The sequence below is a fragment of the Coregonus clupeaformis genome, chromosome 18 (assembly GCF_020615455.1).
Source record: "Coregonus clupeaformis isolate EN_2021a chromosome 18, ASM2061545v1, whole genome shotgun sequence".
NCBI lineage: Eukaryota > Metazoa > Chordata > Actinopteri > Salmoniformes > Salmonidae > Coregonus > Coregonus clupeaformis.
The window spans coordinates 7,244,597-7,265,028 of NC_059209.1; the positions used below are offsets into that span (position 1 = coordinate 7,244,597).

General features: G+C 42.8%; 2 protein-coding genes across 7 annotated transcripts in view; both read left to right on the plus strand.

The window, feature by feature from the left end:
• kiaa0825 (KIAA0825 ortholog) overlaps positions 1-479 on the plus strand; it is a 143,663-nt gene extending 143,184 nt beyond the window's left edge. For all 3 annotated transcript variants that reach the window (XM_045226771.1, XM_045226770.1, XM_045226772.1), the window contains one exon: positions 93-479. In XM_045226771.1, the coding sequence (XP_045082706.1) occupies positions 93-258 (166 nt within the window). In that variant the 3' untranslated portion in view covers positions 259-479. The remainder of the gene's footprint in view (positions 1-92) is intronic.
• A 5,039-nt stretch (positions 480-5,518) lies between these two features.
• The window catches only part of fam172a (family with sequence similarity 172 member A), a 205,046-nt gene continuing 190,132 nt past the window's right edge, over positions 5,519-20,432 (plus strand). For 2 of the 4 annotated variants that reach the window (XM_041904537.2, XM_041904541.2), the window contains exons 1-4: positions 5,519-5,622; positions 6,309-6,461; positions 12,009-12,110; positions 14,724-14,824. In XM_041904537.2, coding sequence (XP_041760471.1) covers positions 6,350-6,461; positions 12,009-12,110; positions 14,724-14,824 — 315 coding nt within the window. In that variant the 5' untranslated portion in view covers positions 5,519-5,622; positions 6,309-6,349. Of the gene's footprint in view, positions 5,623-6,271; positions 6,462-12,008; positions 12,111-14,723; positions 14,825-20,432 lie in introns of all 4 variants that reach the window. The other 2 variants (XM_041904539.2, XM_041904538.2) reach the window with 2 other exon arrangements.

The window sequence follows — 20,432 nt, forward strand, 5'->3', positions numbered from 1 at the left end:
ACAGAGCTGGGATATGTGTGTGTTCTAGATGATAGCAAACTCTGGGAACTAACTAAGCACTGTGTATATGTCTGTCTGTCTGTGTGTTCCAGGTGGGAGATGCAGGATGGTGCAGCTCTGGAAGATGAAGAGAAGCCTGTGGTGGAGGAGCTACAGAAAGCCTACTTCAACCAGAGCCCTGCTGGATCCCAAGGCCCCCATGGAGTCACCCAGACAGCCCAGGATGAGCAGTATGCAGCAGCAAACATCATCAATTAAAACTACTGCACTCAATTAAAAAGACTCCTTCCTCCAAAAGCCCTTTGTGTTTTAAATGAGAAACATTGTAACGTGTGTGCAGTACAGGATTAGAAGCTAAAGGAGAAGCTGTGTGTGTGTATGTGCACACGTGCGGGGGGATTGGGTACGTTACTTTCTAAATGTAATCTGTTACTAGTTACAGTGGGGAAAAAACGTATTTAGTCAGCCACCAATTGTGCAAGTTCTCCCACTTAAAAAGATGAGAGAGGCCTGTAATTTTCATCATAGGTACACGTCAACTATGACAGACAAAACGAGAATTTTTTTTTCAGAAAATCACATTGTAGGATTTTTAATGAATTTATTTGCAAATTATGGTGGAAAATAAGTATTTGGTCAATAACAAAAGTTTCTCAATACTTTGTTATATACCCTTTGTTGGCAATGACACAGGTCAAACGTTTTCTGTAAGTCTTCACAAGGTTTTCCACACACTGTTGCTGGTATTTTGGCCCATTCCTCCATGCAGATCTCCTTTAGAGCAGTGATGTTTTGGGGCTGTCGCTGGGCAACACGGACTTTCAACTCCCTCCAAAGATTTTCTATGGGGTTGAGATCTGGAGACTGGCTAGGCCACTCCAGGACCTTGAAATGCTTCTTACGAAGCCACTCCTTCGTTGCCCGGGTGGTGTGTTTGGGATCATTGTCATGCTGAAAGACCCAGCCACGTTTCATCTTCAATGCCCTTGCTGATGGAAGGAGGTTTTCACTCAAAATCTCACGATACATGGCCCCATTCATTCTTTCCTTTACACGGATCAGTCGTCCTGGTCCCTTTGCAGAAAAACAGCCCCAAAGCATGATGTTTCCACCCCCCATGCTTCACAGTAGGTATGGTGTTCTTTGGATGCAACTCAGCATTCTTTGTCCTCCAAACACGACGAGTTGAGTTTTTACCAAAAAGTTCTATTTTGGTTTCATCTGACCATATGACATTCTCCCAATCCTCTTCTGGATCATCCAAATGCACTCTAGCAAACTTCAGACTGGCCTGGACATGTACTGGCTTAAGCAGGGGGACACGTCTGGCACTGCAGGATTTGAGTCCCTGGCGGCGTAGTGTGTTACTGATGGTAGGCTTTGTTACTTTGGTCCCAGCTCTCTGCAGGTCATTCACTAGGTCCCCCCGTGTGGTTCTGGGATTTTTGCTCACCGTTCTTGTGATCATTTTGACCCCACGGGGTGAGATCTTGCGTGGAGCCCCAGATCGAGGGAGATTATCAGTGGTCTTGTATGTCTTCCATTTCCTAATAATTGCTCCCACAGTTGATTTCTTAAAACCAAGCTGCTTACCTATTGCAGATTCAGTCTTCCCAGCCTGGTGCAGATCTACAATTTTGTTTCTGGTGTCCTTTGACAGCTCTTTGGTCTTGGCCATAGTGGAGTTTGGAGTGTGACTGTTTGAGGTTGTGGACAGGTGTCTTTTATACTGATAACAAGTTCAAACAGGTGCCATTAATACAGGTAACGAGTGGAGGACAGAGGAGCCTCTTAAAGAAGAAGTTACAGGTCTGTGAGAGCCAGAAATCTTGCTTGTTTGTAGGTGACCAAATACTTATTTTCCACCCTAATTTGCAAATAAATTCATTAAACATCCTACAATGTGATTTTCTGGATTTTCTTTCCACAATTTGTCTGTCATAGTTGACATGTACCTATGATGAAAATTACAGGCCTCTCTCATCTTTTTAAGTGGGAGAACTTGCAAAATTGGTGGCTGACTAAATACTTTTTTTCCCCACTGTACCTGTCCAAAATTGTAATCAGTAACATACATTTTGGATCACCCAAACTCAGTAACTGATCACTTTCAGTTACTTTTAGATTACTTTCCCTATAGCCCTTTACACTCATACCCGTATACGGGTTGACAATGGCAGATTAGGGCACTAATAAGTACCTAAATTGGGACGTAATGGCTGTACAGTAACATGCTATACATGATGTCAGAGCTATTGATATGGCACTGTATGGGTTTTGACTGACAGCTGTTCTGAACTTGAGCATCGCGTGTGACATGAAGTTGCCCCCATCCCTCCCAGTAATTGGGCAAACTTAGCAAATATTTTGTTGTCTGAGTGAGGGAAATGCTGTAAATTAAAATGACCCGATGTATTTTGAAAGATGAGATGTTGAGGATCATAATAAATACCACTTTGATGTCATACAAGCACTTCACATGTCCAAATCATGTTCACTATGTTTGATGTACAGTTACAAGATGAAATGGCGTCATACCCTGGGTTGTTCTGAACAGAATAAGCCTATTTTTGTTTATTGTGAAGAAAATTTGCCTGGGCACATGCACCTAAATGCACTCATGACTATGCACACCAAAATTACGATATTTTTCTCTGAATTGCCTTGTGAAAGCCTAACACTGTAAGATCGTATTTTATAACTTAGCTAGTCATGTTGGCAATAGAACAACAAGCTTTCAAATCATGCCCACCTGACCCAGATTGTGATTTATAATGGACAGTTTTTGGATTGCGTAAACAACAACAGTAAATGCAGGCAGATCATCCGTGATACAAGTCAGTATTCGACATCCATCCATGTCTGAGGACATCGGGAGAAGTCGTGTAAACCGGCCACTAGGGGCAACAGTGAGTTCTGTTACCTTCAAGTAGGTTTGGGTTTTGCTAGGGCATTGTGGACAGGGATGGTGGATGGACGTAAGCATCTGCCTCTGGTTCAAAAGGTTGCATGTTGGAATCCAGCGATCCCAAACCTTAACCCTTACCTTAACCATTCTGAGTTAATGCCTAACCTTAAGAATTCAGAGTTAATGCCTAAACTTAACCTTGGAATGATACAGAGAAGTAACCAAACACTTCGAAATTTTATGTTTGAGAAGCATGGATGAACGTTTGATTCTGACGTGAGACTGTGAGAGCTTGTTGGTAATTGTGTGATGGCGGAGATGCTGGGTTGGGTTAGAAATTAAACTCTAGTTCCTCAATGGCACAGCTAGGAGAGCTAAACAAAAACATATAGTTGAAGACTCTTCTTTGAGTCATAAAAGTGCATTGTAATTGCTTAGGGAATTGTGCACACTTTGGAGAGGTGTATGGCCACTTTGAGACATCAGTTAGTACTCTCACTCAAACCCTTGTAATGTTTTTGTCTTATGTGCACCTACCCCACATTTTCCAGGAATAGGCTTATTACTGAATGTATCTAGAGTATTTTCAGATGTCGTTATCAACAAATACAACAAAGTACAGTAAATGTACATAAAATCAACAGTGTAATATTTGGATTCAGTCTTGTGTCAGGTGAACTGTTGTGTCCTCAACTTTGGTCTAATAATTTCCCCATAATCTCCTAAACTGTTCCCTTTTAATTGCTGTAATGCTTATGCATATGTGTTTCATATTTCTTCTGTAAGAAACATTTCAATATAGCCCTATCCATACAAGCCAATTCCCATGAGTGTAAAGGGTTAAGAGGCATTAGAAGAAGACAAAAAGGATCCATCAAACGCATTTGGTTCGAAAAAAAATAAAATTAAAAGCCATCGTAGTGGTCTCTGACATTTTTTTTGTCATTTAGCAGACGCTCTTATCCAGAGCGACTTACAGAAGCAATTAGGGTTAAGTGCCTTGCTTAAGGGCACATCAACAGATTTTTCACCTAGTTGGCTCGGGGATTAGAACCTGCGACCTTTTGTTTACTGGCACAACGCTCTTACCCACTAAGCTACCTGCCGTCTGACTTGTGGGCAGACTCGCTCAGGTGAATCAAATTTGAGAGGTGGATCATTGAGAAACAGAAAGGTCTCATTATGTTTTATTAATTTTTTTGCAAACATCCTTTCTGAATTTAAAAGTAATCCAAGAAGTAATCATCTAGTTTTTCAAAAGTATCTGTAATCTGATTACAAAAAAATGTCTGGTAACATAACTGATTACAGTTTTTTTGTAATTAAATTACATGTAATCAGTTACTCCCAAACCCTGGGTGTGTGTATATGCGTGAGTGCTTGCCTGTGCGTGTGTGTGTGTGTGTTTGCATGCATTATTTAATGTATGTGTACCCAGAGACACACTCTCTTCTCCTTGTTTGTTATCACTGGGATTTCATATTTTTGGTGCACATCCACGGGACAGGTTTCTGGATTGGAGGCAGAGTTTGTTTGCTTGGGAAGATGTTTTTCCAGGGACTATGTGATCACTGAAGTTGTCGAAATGTTGAAGAAGCTTGTGTAAAGGCATTGGTGTCAGCATATTTTTTCCCTGTTCCCAAAAAAGTAACTTCATATACTCAGATTTAGAGGCAAAGATGTGTTATGATTACAAAATGTCACCGGAATGTGTCCCACCATATAACATCAGTCAGACATTTGTGCACTGAGAGCATAGTTTGTTATTTGTGATTTGTGATACTTTTTGTTTCCAGGTTTTCTGTATTTTCTTATTCATGAGATGAGACAGAATCTACCAGTATGAAACATTAAAATAATAAATAATACATTTTCTTCATGATTTTACCACATTACATTGCTATTTATTCCGTTGTACATACATAGCGTGTCAACTAGACAGATATGTTGCTGTTTTTCCTAGTTTCATGCAAATGTGTGATCAGTAGGATACAAACTAATATACTAATATAATACATACTAAGCTACTAATATAATACTTATACTAACACCAACAAAATGCTCTCAAGCTATTATTTTGCTTCATCTGAAAAACTGTGCTGCTTATATTTTACATAATATAATGATAAGCAAATAATTATTTTCATATTGGTGTAGAAGTTTAAGCCACTGCTCCTGTAAGATTTGAGGGTTTACATAATGGGCTTCTCTCCTATATTCTCAGGACAGAATGGAAGCTTTGATTTGGTTTTGTCTACACAGAAGGGAATTCCAAAGAAGAGTTTATTCTAATGTTTAGGATGAGATTATGCTTCTCCAGGAGTTATGACTCGTTGATATCCCTGAGAAAATGTAAGGACACATATTTATTCAAACAGTAAACCTATCCTGCCTTTGGGATATAATGTTTATTTTGGAGGATGAAAATTGCTAATACTTTTGAAAACATTGTTGCAGGGATGTAGTGGGGTTGGGGGGTGGGGGCATAGGATGAAAGAATCGAATGTGCTTAGCTAATGCTGCACACCTCAGTCTTCCAATGTGAAGCATGGTGGGTGAAGCAGCATGGAGCTGTATCTTTAAATATTCCTTCCAGTCGGTTGTCTCTGTAACCCGGAAGCTTTCAATTCTAAGATTCCTTCCTGTTTTTGTACGTTTTAAAGAAGCAGGGGATTCTGGTTTATTTTTATTTTGGATATTCGCTTGTAGTGGTGGTATGTGTTTGAAGCATAATGCATGACTGTAAAATAAAGTAGTATTTCACTGACGTTTACTTCTGCCATGCACACGTGTGAAACGAATGCTTATCTCCTGGAGGTTGCTTCGCTTGCATGGATGCGCTCTCAGTCCCTAGCATTGGGTTGTTATTTTATGCATGAATAAATCTGGGTTGCCTGTGTCTGTCGCTCGACATAGACAGTCGCTCACTTTGCTTTGTATTAATTGTGGCATACGCGTTTTGATATGGCAGGGTTTGTAGGTATTTCTGCTAGCTAGCTAGTTTACTTAGTTGCATACGTCTGCAGGTTAATTGCTTAGCTAGCTAAATAGTCCACATTACCTAGCCACATTAAATTAGGCTATGCAATACCTAGATGATAGTCATGATGGATACCACAACAGTGGTGTCAAGAAATGCCAGGCATTTAATTGTAAAGGGAAGTGGTTTACTATGTGTGCCTTGCTAACTATTCAAGATGGATACAATGTATTCTGCATTTGTGTGTGAAATCATTCTTTGTAACTATTATTACAAATTAATTCGCTGCCTAGACTATTATAAAGTACCTTCCTCTACAATGAAAACAATGTAGTTGTTAATGTTACATTGTAACTAACTACTATTCTACAAACCATCTATAGAAAGTGGGACCCACATTTTCTATTCCCTTCCATGTAGAGTAACGCTAACCAGCAGTGATCCACAAGAAAAGAAGATCCATGCTTACTGGACCCTGTGTTTTTATACTGTTCATTTTGTGGATAACCATGGCCCAGATTCCCGGCCAAGAGGATAAAGAGAAAACAACTGCACTGAAAGGTGAGCAACTAGGTAAATGGTATTGCCTTCCTTGTACAGTACCCTGAAAATGTTGTCTTTCACTGTGCACACTCACAGCTCGAAAGTAATTGGTAAACAAGCGAACTTGTATTCCTTGTTGTCCAAGGTATTGTGTGTTATCAGGGCGAATGGAGACTTGTGAAAAGTGCTAGTTGTGGAGGTGATTTCATCATAACTATCTTCAGCCTGCTCCTACTGTCAGCTAGGTCTACTGTTTGCATCAACACTTGTTTGCAGAGAGGATTTTAGTCTATGAGAGTAGGAAGGACTTTAGTCTGATCCTGCTAAAGGGAGAAATGTGCTTGCTCTCTTAATCTCTAGCCTATAGGCTACGGTCTTTCTCCTCTCAACAACCCCTTTTGTCTTTCCACAGTTTCCAGTAAAAATGGGACACACATAGCCATGTTTGAATTTAGTGGTTAAGCCTAGGCCTATTTAGGATGCTTTCCCCTCTTTTCCCTATGAAGGCTAAACACCAACCATCTATATGGAACAGCTCGGGAGACTATTAAAGGGGCAATTTGTAGTTCAAACGATGTTTGTTTGTTAAACAGCTGAGGGATGGGCTGGAGCAATGTAACCACTCTTAGGGCCCTATACAATCTGTATTGTGTAGAATGCGGACGGAATCAAGGAGTCCAGACATTAAAACAGAATTCAACAATATTCAAAAATCGATTGAACTTAGGAAGTAAATGTATTGAACTTATACTGAACAAAAATATAAATGCAACATGTAAAGTGTAGGTCCCATGTTTCATGAGATAAAATAAAAGATCCCAGAAATGTTCCATAAGCACAAAAAGCTTATTTGTGTGTGCATGCTTGTCTGCACTTTGTGTAGCCGTTAGCAATGATGCTAATTATAACCTTCTGGTAGAGATGGTAAGGCTTTCCCAAAAACCTTCTCAATTAAATTTGTACTACAAAGTAGCCTATGCCTACCTGGCAGAATGATATCATGATTATTTGCGTCAAGTGGCCATTTGTTTAGCAAACTCTGCAATCACATGAGTGCTGCAGAAATACCACTAACCAGAACTTTTGCTTAGACCATGGTTTAAACTAGTGGTACTCAACTCTTACCCAATGAGGTCCGGAGCCTGCTGGTTTTCTGTTCTACCTGATCATTAATTGCACACACCTGGTGTCCCAGGTCTAAATCGGTCCCTGATTAGAGGGGAACAATAAAAAAATGCAGTGGAACTGGCTTCGAGGTCCAGAGTTGCGTTTGAGGGGTTTAAACCATTGGTCTAAAATGGCTAGCTGCTAGTTTTTCTCATAGGCCAACCTGGCCAAATTAGCCACGATGCTGAGGACAACCAACTGAGCAGATAATTATATTTGGTAACACATTCCATCTCAGCCAATTCAAATTGTCCTCATAGTTGGATGTGATCCAACACTTTTTCACTAAAGCATCCTTAACAGAAGTCCACCAGCACGTTCTGATACTCAAAATAACTTAATCACATAGAAAAGTGGCTGGACAATTAGCTCATAGTGTAAGATGCCTAGTTCCTGACACTTTTTAACACTTGCAACGCAAGTTCAAATCCTCCGTGGGGTCATCATTTTTGCTTTGACATGTGGACTTGCATTCATTGTGGTTTTGTGTTGAGGAGGAAAGTGCAGTCAAATGAAGATTAAGAATTAATTTAATAAGTAGCTTGAACTTTATTCAGCATTCTTCAAAAACACAAAGCTAGGGCCTAATGACATCTTCGCATATAAGGCTCCATGGACGTGTACACTTGCCTACATGCAGGTTACACCTAAAATGTTTTATATGTGTTTTATCATTATTATCTAGCCTACCTTGTCTCACATGTAAGAAAGTGTAAATTGACTGGTTTGGCTAGGTTCACCAAGTGTCCAGTAGAGGGTGCAACACTCCTCTTTCTATTCTGGTTAGAGCCAGTTTGCGATGTTCTGTGAAGGGAGTAGTACACAGCGTTGTACGAGATCTTCAGTTTCTTGGCAATTTATCACATGGAATAGCCTTCATTTCTCAGAACAAGAATAGACTGACGAGTTTCAGAAGAAAGTTATTTGTTTCTGGCCATTTTGAGCCTGTAATCGAACCCACAATTGCTGATGCTCCAGATACTCAACTAGTCTCAAGAAGGCCAGTTTTATTGCTTCTTTAATCAGCACAACAGTTTTCAGCTGTGCTAACATAATTGCAAAAGGGTTTTCTAATGATCAATTAGCCTTTTAAAATGATAAACTTGGATTAGCAAACACAACGTGTTATTGGAACACAGGACTGATGGTTGCTGATTATGGGCCTTTGTACGCCTACAGTTGAAGTCGGAAGTTTACATACACCTTAGCCAAATGCATTTAAACTCAGTTTTTCACAATTCCTGACATTTAATCCTAGTAAAAATTCCCTGTCTTAGGTCAGTTAGGATCACCACTGTATTTTAAGAGAATTATTTCTTTCACATTCCCAGTGGGTCAGAAGTTTACATACATTAGTATTTGGTAGCATTGCCTTTAAATTGTTTAACTTGGGTCAAACGTGTCGGGTAGCCTTCCACAAGCTTCCCACAATAAGTTGGGTGAATTTTGGCCCATTCCTCCTGACAGAGCAGGTGTAACTGAGTCAGGTTTGTAGGCCTCCTTGCTCGCACATGCTTTTTCAGTTCTGCCCACAAATGTTCTATAGGATTGAGGTCAGGGCTTTGTGATGGCCACTCCAATACCTTGACTTTGTTGTCCTTAAGCCATTTTGCCACAACTTTGGAAGTATGCTTGGGTTCATTGTCCATTTGGAAGAACCATTTGCGACCAAGCTTTAACTTACTGACTGATGTCTTGAGATGTTGCTTCAATATATCCACATAATTTTCCTTCCTCATGATGCCATCTATTTTGTGAAGTGCACCAGTTCCTCCTGCAGCAAAGCACCCCCACAGCATGATGCTGCCACCCCCGTGCTTCACGGTTGGGATTGTGATCTTCGGCTTGCAAGCAACCCCCTTTTTCCTCCAAACATAACAATGGTCATAATAGCCATTATGGCCAAACAGTTCTATTTTTGTTTCATCAGACCAGAGGACATTTCTCCAAAAAGTACGATATTTGTCCCCATGTGCAGTTGCAAACCGTAGTCTGGCTTTTTTATGGCGGTTTTGGAGCAGTGGCTTCTTCCTTGCTGAGCATCCTTTCAGGTTATTTCGATATAGGACTCGTTTTACTGTGGATATAGATACTTTTGTACCCGTTTCCTCCAGCATCTTCACAAGGTCCTTTGCTGTTGTTCTGGGATTGATTTAATCAGCTGTTGTTCTGGGATTGATATCCCTCTAGTGGTGCGGGGGCTGTGCTTTGGCAGAGTGGGTGGGGTTATACCCTTCCTGTTTGGCCCTGTCCGGGGGTTTCTTCGGATGGGGCCACAGTGTCTCCGGACCGCTCCTGTCTCAGCCTCCAGTATTTATGCTGCAGTAGTTTATGTGTCGGGGGGCTGGGGTTAGTTGGTTATACCTGGAGTACTTCTTCTGTCTTATCCAGTGTCCTGTGTGAATTTAAGTATGCTCTCTCTAATTCTCTCGTTCTCTCTTTCTCTCTGAGAACCTGAGCCCTAGGACCATACGTCAGGACTACCGGGCATGATGACACCTTGCTGTCCCCAGTCCGCCTGGCCTTGCTGCTATTCCAGTTTCAACTGTTCTGCCTCGTGTTACGAAACCCCCTACCTGTCCCAGACCTGCTGTTTTCAACTCTTAATGATCGGCTATGAAAAGCCAACTGAGAGACCTGAGCCCTAGGACCATACGCCGGGACTACCGGCCGTGGTGACTCCTTGCTGTCCCCAGTCCGCCTGGCCTTGCTGCTATTCCAGTTTCAACTGTTCTGCCTCGAGTGTTATGGAACCCCTACCTGTCCCAGACCTGCTGTTTTCAACTCTTAATGATCGGCTATGAAAAGCCAACTGAGATTTATTCCTGATTATTATTTGACCATGCTTGTCACTTATGAACATTTTTGAACATCTTGGCATGGTTCTGTTATAATCTTCACCCGGCACAGCCAGAAGAGGACTGGCCACCCCTCATAGCCTGGTTCCTCTCTAGGTTTCTTCCTAGGTTTTCGCCTTTCTAGGGAGTTTTTCCTAGCCACCGTGCTTCTACACCTGCATTACTAGCTGTTTGGGGTTTTAGGCTGGGTTTCTGTACAGCACTTCGAGATATTAGCTGATGTAAGAAGGGCTATATAAAATAAAATTGATTGATTGATTTGCACTTTTCGCACCAAAGTACGTTCATTTCTAGGAGACAGAACGCGTCTCCTTCCTGAGCGGTATGACGGCTGTGTGGTCCCATGGTGTTTATACTTGCGTACTATTGTTTGTACAGATGAATGTGGTACCTTCAGGCGTTTGGAAATTGCTCCCAAGGATGAACCAGACTTGTGGAGGTCTACAATTTTTTGAATGAGGTCTTGGCTGATTTATTTTGATTTTCCCATGATGTCAAGCGAAGAGGCACTGAGTTTGAAGGTAGGCCTTGAAATACATCCACAGGTACACCTTCAATTGACTGAAATGATGTCGATTAGCCTATCAGAAGCTTCTAAAGTCATGAGATCATTTTCTGGAATTTTCCAAGCTGTTTAAAGGCACAGTCAACTTAGTGTATGTAAACTTCTGACCCACTGGAATTGTGATACAGTGAATTATAAGTGAAATAATCTGTCTGTAAACAATTGTTGGAAAAATTACTTGTGTCATGCACAAAGTAGATGTCCTAACCGAGTTGCCAAAACGATAGTTTGTTAACAAGAAATTTGTGGAGTGGTTGAAAAACAAGTTTTAATGACTCCAACCTAAGTGAATGTAAACTTCCGACTTCAACTGTATGTAGATATTCCATTAAAAATCAGCCGTTTCCAGCTACAATAATATTAACAGTGTCTACACTGTATTTCGCAAAAAATTGCTTTTCTTTCAAAAACAAGGACATTTCTAAGTGACCCCAACTTTTGAACGGTAGTGTACATTTTGATAATCGGCTACTTCGTCACATTTGCGCTATTTCACTCGAGGACCAGCATTGGAGGGTTTTCTCCTTAAAAATAATCTTGCCACCATATGCCGACACCATGGAGTCAATCATTTTAGTGGATCACACTATGACTCCAGGCTAGCAATATGTGTAAATTACTCCTATTTGACACCACGAGAGTCTTCGACTTTTGACTTTTACGATGTCTTTGGTAGTGCAAAATCATTGTGCAAAGTGCGAAAAGCATTAAACCTCAATCTCGCAGTGTGATTTAATTAAAAACTTTTCTTCAACAGTGTGTTATAAGAAGGCAAATGTTTTTAAAGAGTTTAATCTGAGCAACATAAATAGTTGCCTCCTTATAAGACACATTGTTGAAGAAACATTTCTAATTAAATCACGCTAGGTTTATGGTATTTTTTTTGCATTTTGCACAATGATTTTGCACTACGAAAATGTTTTAGCAAGGCTGAGTGCAAATGTAGCTAATATAGATTTTCTGTGTCCCTCCCCACACCTGGCCCAGACCTGTTGTCCAGGATAGACCTAGACGAACTCATGAAGAAAGATGAACCTCCGCTCACTTTCCCCAAGACACTTGAGGAGTTTGAGTATGCCTTCAACGAGCGTAAGTCATATCATTTAATATTATGATTATTATAATTTATATTATGTATGTATGGATTATTTTATCACAGGTGGAGGCCTGGTGTCTTTGGCTCTTAATATTCCCCCAGTTGCCTCTCTCTCTCTCTCCCCCTCTCTCTCTTTCTCTCTCCTGCGCTGCTCTCTCGCTCTCTCTGTCACAGTCTCTGCTGACTGCGTGGCTGTACTGGGGCTGAGAACATGTTGTGTACTATACGGCCTGTCAGTAACCTACTCAGCCTTGCGCTCAATCTGACGGAGGATTTGCATAACCTTGCTGCTGTTAAGAACAGTCCCGGACTGCCACTTCTGAGGAGCCTGCCTGGGTGTCTGTCTTCACTCTCCTCTCCAAGAATATCATTTCTATTCAAACTAAAGTCCTTCCGGCTCAGTGTGGAGATAGATCAGTGCTGCCATGACTGGAGGGCATTCTTCACTCCAACACCCAAGTTAGCCTACGTCTATATAGTGTAAAAAGAAATATGAAATGAATATATAAGAGGCTCTATACAGTTGATACAGGTATCTTAATTATAAAGATGATGGCTTCATCACAGTAGCCCTCCGGTTTTCCATTACTGGAAATTCAAGGTTATGTACACCTAATTAAGCTCCAAAATTGAGCAACGCATGCTAATTATGCTAGAAAAGGGGAGAAAAGTTGAGGAAACATAATCCTCTGAGAGGCTGTGTTGTGGAGGCGATGGAGCTGAACTCTTGTATACACACACACACACAGACACACACACACACACACTGTTGTTTAGTAGATCTCTTCTCTCACTACCGTGAATGCATAATTGATATCTTCAAGGTACTTTTCTGCGGGCGCCTTTTCAAACTGATACACCCCTCACCCCCCTCCCCCGCGCCCATCTCGTAGGCACAAGCTGGCTATTAGTTCTCCATGTTGACGAACAGCCTTTTCGCTGCTAAATGTTGTCTAACAGCTAACGATGAAAGCAAAAATGTTGTAATGCTCGGCGAGTAAGCAGTGTAAGATTTATCACACGATAACAGAGTGTAAAGTGGTGCAATTTAGGGGGAGATGAAAATGCTTATGCAATCTTTTATCTTAACAATATGCTTTTTTTGCCGGGGTTTGCCGTTGTGGAATAATTGAGAAAGTATGAGACCCTCCGGCTATTTGGGTTGTATACTTTGAGTATTTCAGCATTATGCGTTTTGCAGTCGTAGAGGTCACAATTTAACACTGATTTGTGCTTTGTTATGTTGCAGTGTCAACAGAAGGATAGATGGCCTCATTGTAAACCTCTGTATTTGGAGGCGTTAAACAGACGCAGGGATAATTGTTTAGCTTGAAAAAGTTACTAGTCTAGAATTGCTCTCTCCCTCATTACATTATTCTCTGCTTGTTCCTCATTTAGCTGTTATTGTAAAATGAACCTGGGCTCTGAAAATAAACACAGGTGTTCTCCCCTGTAAACTCTAAATATGCGTTTGTGTCCCTAGTTTCCACCCAATGATTCAAACACTTTTGCCGTAATGTAACTCCTAATGTACTACCCCTTTAGCGCGCACATACACTGCACCCAGTCGCTCCCCGCTGGCTAGGCCTGGTAGAGAGGAGTGGCATTGGAGTGGTGTGGAGAGTGACCAGGGTCAATGAGAGTGAAGGCTGATTGGCTGCCATCCAAAGCCCAGCCTCAAAGGCAGTGTGGGGAACAGTTGATCTCAGGTGGATAGGGCTACAGACGCATGGGACGATGCCAGGATGAGAAAAAAGGGCGAGAGATATAAACAAGGAATGAGAGGAAGAGAGAGTTTATGCCACACCTGCTGTCTGGGCCTGGGCTGCCAGACGTCCCAGAAGGCCGTTGGACTCGTGAATGGAAGAGCGCTCCGCATCCGCAGGCCTTGTACCTGCCAGATGGGGGGACCGCAGCCACAAACACTTTTAATTGCATGAAGGGAGAGAGGCGCAGAAAAGCAGGGTCTCAGTTCGAACTGAAGGTCAAAGCTAGTTTGCTTCTTTTGACAGGCGGAACTACTTCAGCATGTCCATACGGTGGTAGAAACCTAACAAGCACCACATTATTTTATTCTACCGCTGCTCTACTCCTCACACTATCATTAGCTTTCCTGCCATAATTAAGCGGCAGTCAGTTTGAACAGCGTTTAGTTTTCTCTTACTTTCGGGACCTGAGGAGTTGGTCCAACGTTAGCCTTCCAGACCCTTCTGCCATGCATGCCCCAACCGCAGTTGAACGCTGCTAGTTGATGAGGTCAATTCCATTTGAATGGATACTGTGATTGATTAATTGATATTCAGCCCATGAATTGGAAATTGCCTGCTATTTTCTCTGAGGATTTTTCAATTAGTAAATGATGCTAGATTGATCCCTACCCTGGAACAAAAATAGTTGAGATACTGAAAGAAGTTTCTCAACTACTCCTCCTAGAGAGGGTTTCAATCAGTCTCAATGAGTAGGCCTAGATTAACATTGTTTCTGTCTATCTGTCGCTTTCTGTCTGTCTGTCTTTGTACGTATGTCTCTCTGTTTGTCTGTCTGTCTCTGTTTGTCTGTCTGTCTCTCTGTCTCTATCTCCCTCCCTCTGTCTGTCTGCCTATCAGAGGGCAGGTTGAGGCACACCATGACGGGCGAGGCGTTTGTGTTCAACGCCCGGGAGGATCTCCACAGGTGGAACCAGAAACGCTACGAGGCCCTGGGAGAGGTACGTACTCTTACTGCTCATTCCCCCCTTCACCCCCCCCGCCTCTAACTCTGTCTGTCAGTCATCAGGGCATATGTTCTATTGTCATTTTTACTACTGCATTACTATATTCCTTTACCTTTTGTACTGAAATATTTATATTTTGTTTTACTATAGGATAGGATGTTATTTAAAACAAGACAAAAGAGGAAAGGAATGTATCCCTGATTTTGAATAAGTAAATGGGAGAAAAGATCCCTACCATATTGTATTATTAACGGCAAAACTTTGATGATGATTTTGTTGTATCTGCGCTCCCCAGATTTAATAACTCTTTAATTTGATTCAGAGTGGTATTGAACATAGACGCACCACACACACATACGCGCACACACACACACACGGTGGTTGGCAGGACATGGTGGATACTCCTTGGCAGCAGTAGTGGATCCCTGTCTTAGTATGTGTGTGTGTGTGTGTTGTGATCAGGCTTGGTTTGCCCTGATTTATAACTGGCTCAGCGGTCTTGCTGTTTACACCTTCACACTCAAAAGACCCTTAATCCCGCCAGGTCCTCGCCACTTTCATGGCTCTAGCAGACGTGTGTGTCTGTCTCTGTGTGTGCGTATCATACAGTGTAGGTAAGTATGCTGGTATATGGAAAGGCAGCTACATAGAGCTCATATGTCATGTCACACAATGTAGGCCTACATACAGTATATACATTTGTCAGGATTACCAGCCTGAAGGTTAGGTTAGCCCCCTGACAGACGGACGGGCGGACGGACTGACGGACGTGTGACACACCTCGTCCAAAAGTTCACTTTGGCCTCACTCAGTCTCAACCCATGCAATATGCATGAGCTAATCACAAACCAATGTTTTTCCTTTTGTAATCTTTTGCTTTACTTGCAACCCTGCTATTTTGCTTTTAATTGTTCCCTGCGTTCTTTGAAGTTCAAAGCGAAAGATGGACTCTTTGGTGGGATTACCTGTGTGTTTAATTTCTAATCCAGGTGCGTTCTTTGTGAACTAGCCTTTTGTTGAAGGCGCTCTTTCTTCTGCTGCCGGAGGTATCTCGCCAGCATCTGAAACGCTGGAAGCAAACATTTGGTAGTGCGGATTGGAGTAGCCCAGAGAGCACAGTCGTTTAAACTTCCTGAACTCAGACATCAGGCGCAGGCCCAGATGTTTAGTTAATTCATTAAGGAGCTAACATGCTAATGAGATTATGTGGTTAAAAGAGGCAGCATCTCATTCATTGAGAACATGTAGGCTAGTAGGCTTTGCCGCTGGTGAAGCTAGCTGTGATAACAAGATATTGGAGTGGAGTTACAGAGAGGTGCGTGGCTAATGTGTGTTAGGACTCCTGTCTGTCTGTGTGATCAGGCCTGGGTAGTTCAGGGTTTAGATTTGAGCGCAAAAAAAGCCTGCTGCTGAGAGCCCTCGTTCACAACAATGGCCATCCTGAAGCGTACATGCCCTATATCAACCAACCGCCCTAGAGTGGGAGCACTACCCACAATGCATTGTGAAGGGGTGGAAAGGGAAGCAAGGAGATGCGGTGCCCTTCCGTGACTGTCCCTGGGGGTGTGGGGTGGGGGTGTATGAGCAAGAGAGCGCCCACCCAACCTGCATGGGTGGGGACTAGCATCATCTCTCACTCTCTGTCTCTGTTTCTGTGTCTCTCCCTTCCTCTTCCTCTCTCTCTCTCTCTCTCTCTCTGCCTCCCTCCCTCCCTCCCTTCTATGGTCCTGCCAGTCTTCCGAGCAGAGCTAGCTGTGACAGTGCAGTGCTAGGGAGAAATGGCGGCCACATTGTGAGAGGCATCACAGCACCAGATGTCCAATTTGCAATTCAGCCTCGTCTGAATGGGTGGACGATGTCTTAATGGCCGCTTGGAGGAAAGATTCGCAGCTGATGTTGAATGCAGGGGCATTGCATTGTGGGCCCAGATTTTAAAATTATTCTCATTTTATTTATATATTTTACAGCTCAATGCGTAGATCTTTCCAAGGAGCAAAAATCCTTCACTGTACTCTACATGTTCTCGGAACGGGTTTGTTTGATGTCCCAGTTTGTGGTGAATTGGCATATTGAATTGAGTTGTTTGAAAACTTCTGAATACCAGCCCACGAAGCCAATAATTTAAGGTGCTGTTTGTTGAATAAATTGCTATTGTGTGGATCCCTCTGGATATATGTGTGTGTGTGTGTGTGCGTGTATGTGAGCAGCAGAAGCGTCACATCTGTTCTCCCTGTTTGGATAAGACCTTGTGCGGCGATTAAAGGCTGTTTGCTCTGGTATCTGGATGAGCGCTGTGAGTGAAAGCCCTGGCCCTCTCTTCATGTTGTCAGCCAGATTAACCCCAATGCATCAAAAAGCCTCCATCGGCCAGGGAACTGGGGTAAGAGCATCCCTGCTCTAACATCTCGATTAGTACGACAGGAACCCAGGCAGCACCGCTACGCAGCACCAGGCTACGTGTGTAGCTACTACGCTACACACATGGGCACGGTGGGACGGTATGCTAGTTGTATTCCGATCGTGATTTAGTGCTGATCGTTGTTTCAGAGGAGATGGTTTTTATTTGACCTTTGAATGAACCACAACCTGGTAGTGAACTGAAGCTAATTGTAGGCCAGCAGCTATACCCTTCCCCTCAGACTCACCCGTTCTGTCCTGGTGTTGATATTGACGGGAGAAAAGAGAGAGATGGAGGCATTAACTTACTGTACAGTGGGGGAAAAAAGTATTTAGTCAGCCACCAATTGTGCAAGTTCTCCCACTTAAAAAGATGAGAGAGGCCTGTAATTTTCATCATAGGTACACGTCAACTATGACAGACAAAATTAGGAAAAAAAATCCAGAACATCACATTGTAGGATTTTTTATGAATTTATTTGCAAATTATGGTGGAAAATAAGTATTTGGTCAATAACAAAAGTTTCTCAATACTTTGTTATATACCCTTTGTTGGCAATGACACAGGTCAAACGTTTTCTGTAAGTCTTCACAAGGTTTTCACACACTGTTGCTGGTATTTTGGCCCATTCCTCCATGCAGATCTCCTCTAGAGCAGTGATGTTTTGGGGCTGTCGCTGGGCAACACGGACTTTCAACTCCCTCCAAAGATTTTCTATGGGGTTGAGATCTGGAGACTGGCTAGGCCACTCCAGGACCTTGAAATGCTTCTTACGAAGCCACTCCTTCGTTGCCCGGGCGGTGTGTTTGGGATCATTGTCATGCTGAAAGACCCAGCCACGTTTCATCTTCAATGCCCTTGCTGATGGAAGGAGGTTTTCACTCAAAATCTCACGATACATGGCCCCATTCATTCTTTCCTTTACACGGATCAGTCGTCCTGGTCCCTTTGCAGAAAAACAGCCCCAAAGCATGATGTTTCCACCCCCATGCTTCACAGTAGGTATGGTGTTCTTTGGATGCAACTCAGCATTCTTTGTCCTCCAAACACGACGAGTTGAGTTTTTACCAAAAAGTTATATTTTGGTTTCATCTGACCATATGACATTCTCTCAATCCTCTTCTGGATCATCCAAATGCACTCTAGCAAACTTCAGACGGGCCTGGACATGTACTGGCTTAAGCAGGGGGACACGTCTGGTACTGCAGGATTTGAGTCCCTGGCGGCGTAGTGTGTTACTGATGGTAGGCTTTGTTACTTTGGTCCCAGCTCTCTGCAGGTCATTCACTCGTGTGGTTCTGGGATTTTTGCTCACCGTTCTTGTGATCATTTTGACCCCATGGGGTGAGATCTTGCGTGGAGCCCCAGATCGAGGGAGATTATCAGTGGTCTTGTATGTCTTCCATTTCCTAATAATTGCTCCCACAGTTGATTTCTTCAAACCAAGCTGCTTACCTATTGCAGATTCAGTCTTCCCAGCCTGGTGCAGGTCTACAATTTTGTTTCTGGTGTCCTTTGACAGCTCTTTGGTCTTGGCCATAGTGGAGTTTGGAGTGTGACTGTTTGAGGTTGTGGACCGGTGTCTTTTATACTGATAACAAGTTCAAACAGGTACCATTAATACAGGTAACGAGTGGAGGACAGAGGAGCTTCTTAAAGAAGAAGTTACAGGTCTGTGAGAGCCAGAAATCGTGCTTGTTTGTAGGTGACCAAATACTTATTTTCCACCATAATTTGCAAATAAATTCATTATAAATCCTACAATGTGATTTTCTGGATTTTTTTTCCTCAATTTGTCTGTCATAGTTGACGTGTACCTATGATGAAAATTACAGGCCTCTCTCATCTTTTTAAGTGGGAGAACTTGCACAATTGGTGGCTGACTAAATACTTTTTTCCCCCACTGTATGTATGTGTGTGTGTGTGTGTGGTGTGTGTGCCTCGTACTCAGTCAGCCGATCCACGTTCTGCCCGTGTTAATATCTCCCACTATTGTCTTTAGCCTAGCCCACTACACACACTCACGAATGAGAGATCATTGTTTGATCTGCATCATTGAACGCTATCTAGTACCCCTTGGAGCTGTGTCTGTCTATTTCAGCGAGTTTTCGTGTGTGTGTGTGAGCATGCACACTTCTGCAGTTCTTCATTTTTGTGTGTGTGTGTGTGTTCCAGGATTACCTTTGAGGTTATGTGTGTGTGTGTGTGTGTGTGTTTTCTTGCAAGCCTGTGTGTGTGTGTGTAGGATCAGGGTGACCTGGGCCCTGTAGGGCTCAGTGAAAGTGTAATTGTTGCTGTAAGTGATAGTTCCCCCTGATAGATGACAAGCATGATGCCAGGCCCAGATGGAGCTGAATTAAGCTGTTAATAAATGAGGATATTTCTCCCCCCTCCCTGTATCAGTGGGATGACACACATACACACACACACCATATTCTAATGAACCTGGGCCCATCCAGATGGCTGTATTATGAAGATTTCTCTCTTTCTTTGTGTTTTTCTCTCTCTCTCTCTCCACTGTATGTATCGTTGGTTCATCCCTTTTTACAGTAGAGACAGTTTTGTGAAGACAAGCTCAAAGCTACTATTTAACACCCGTGGGTCCTGTGTGTGCTGTACATGCAGTTTAATTGATCAAATGAACAGTAAATGCTGATTAATCAGCAATATGGTATTTTATATAGTCATGAGTATAGTCATGTTACATTTTCAAAGGAGTGTACAACTGAAGTGTAATGATGACAGGGAAATGGTAAAAAGACACACTTCACACTTCACACACCCAGGGGGAAGCAGTAGGCCTCTATTCTACTGTATACCCGTCAGCGAGATGGGAAGCAGGGCGTGCGAAGGCAACGGCGAGCCCACACACCCCTATCAGTCACGGACGTTTTGTTTGGAAGTTAAGAGGATCCCTCTAAAGAGGAGCAAAATGGCAGCTGTCTCTCTTGATTTATCGCGTCTCATCACTCCTCAAACCCCACGGCGCGGCTGGTAGAGCGGGAGGTTGTGGGGGCGGGGGCGGGGAGCCAAAGCACAGGCATCCACGGCGCCGTACTTTAAAAGTGAATTATCCCTCGGCCGGCTTCTGAGGTAACACCTGAGGTGGTCATTAGACTGCCATTAAGGAGTGCGGCGCAGCACAGTGCATAGCCAGAGAGAGGGAAAGAGAGAGGGAGAGGAAGTGAGATGAGCCTCCATGCA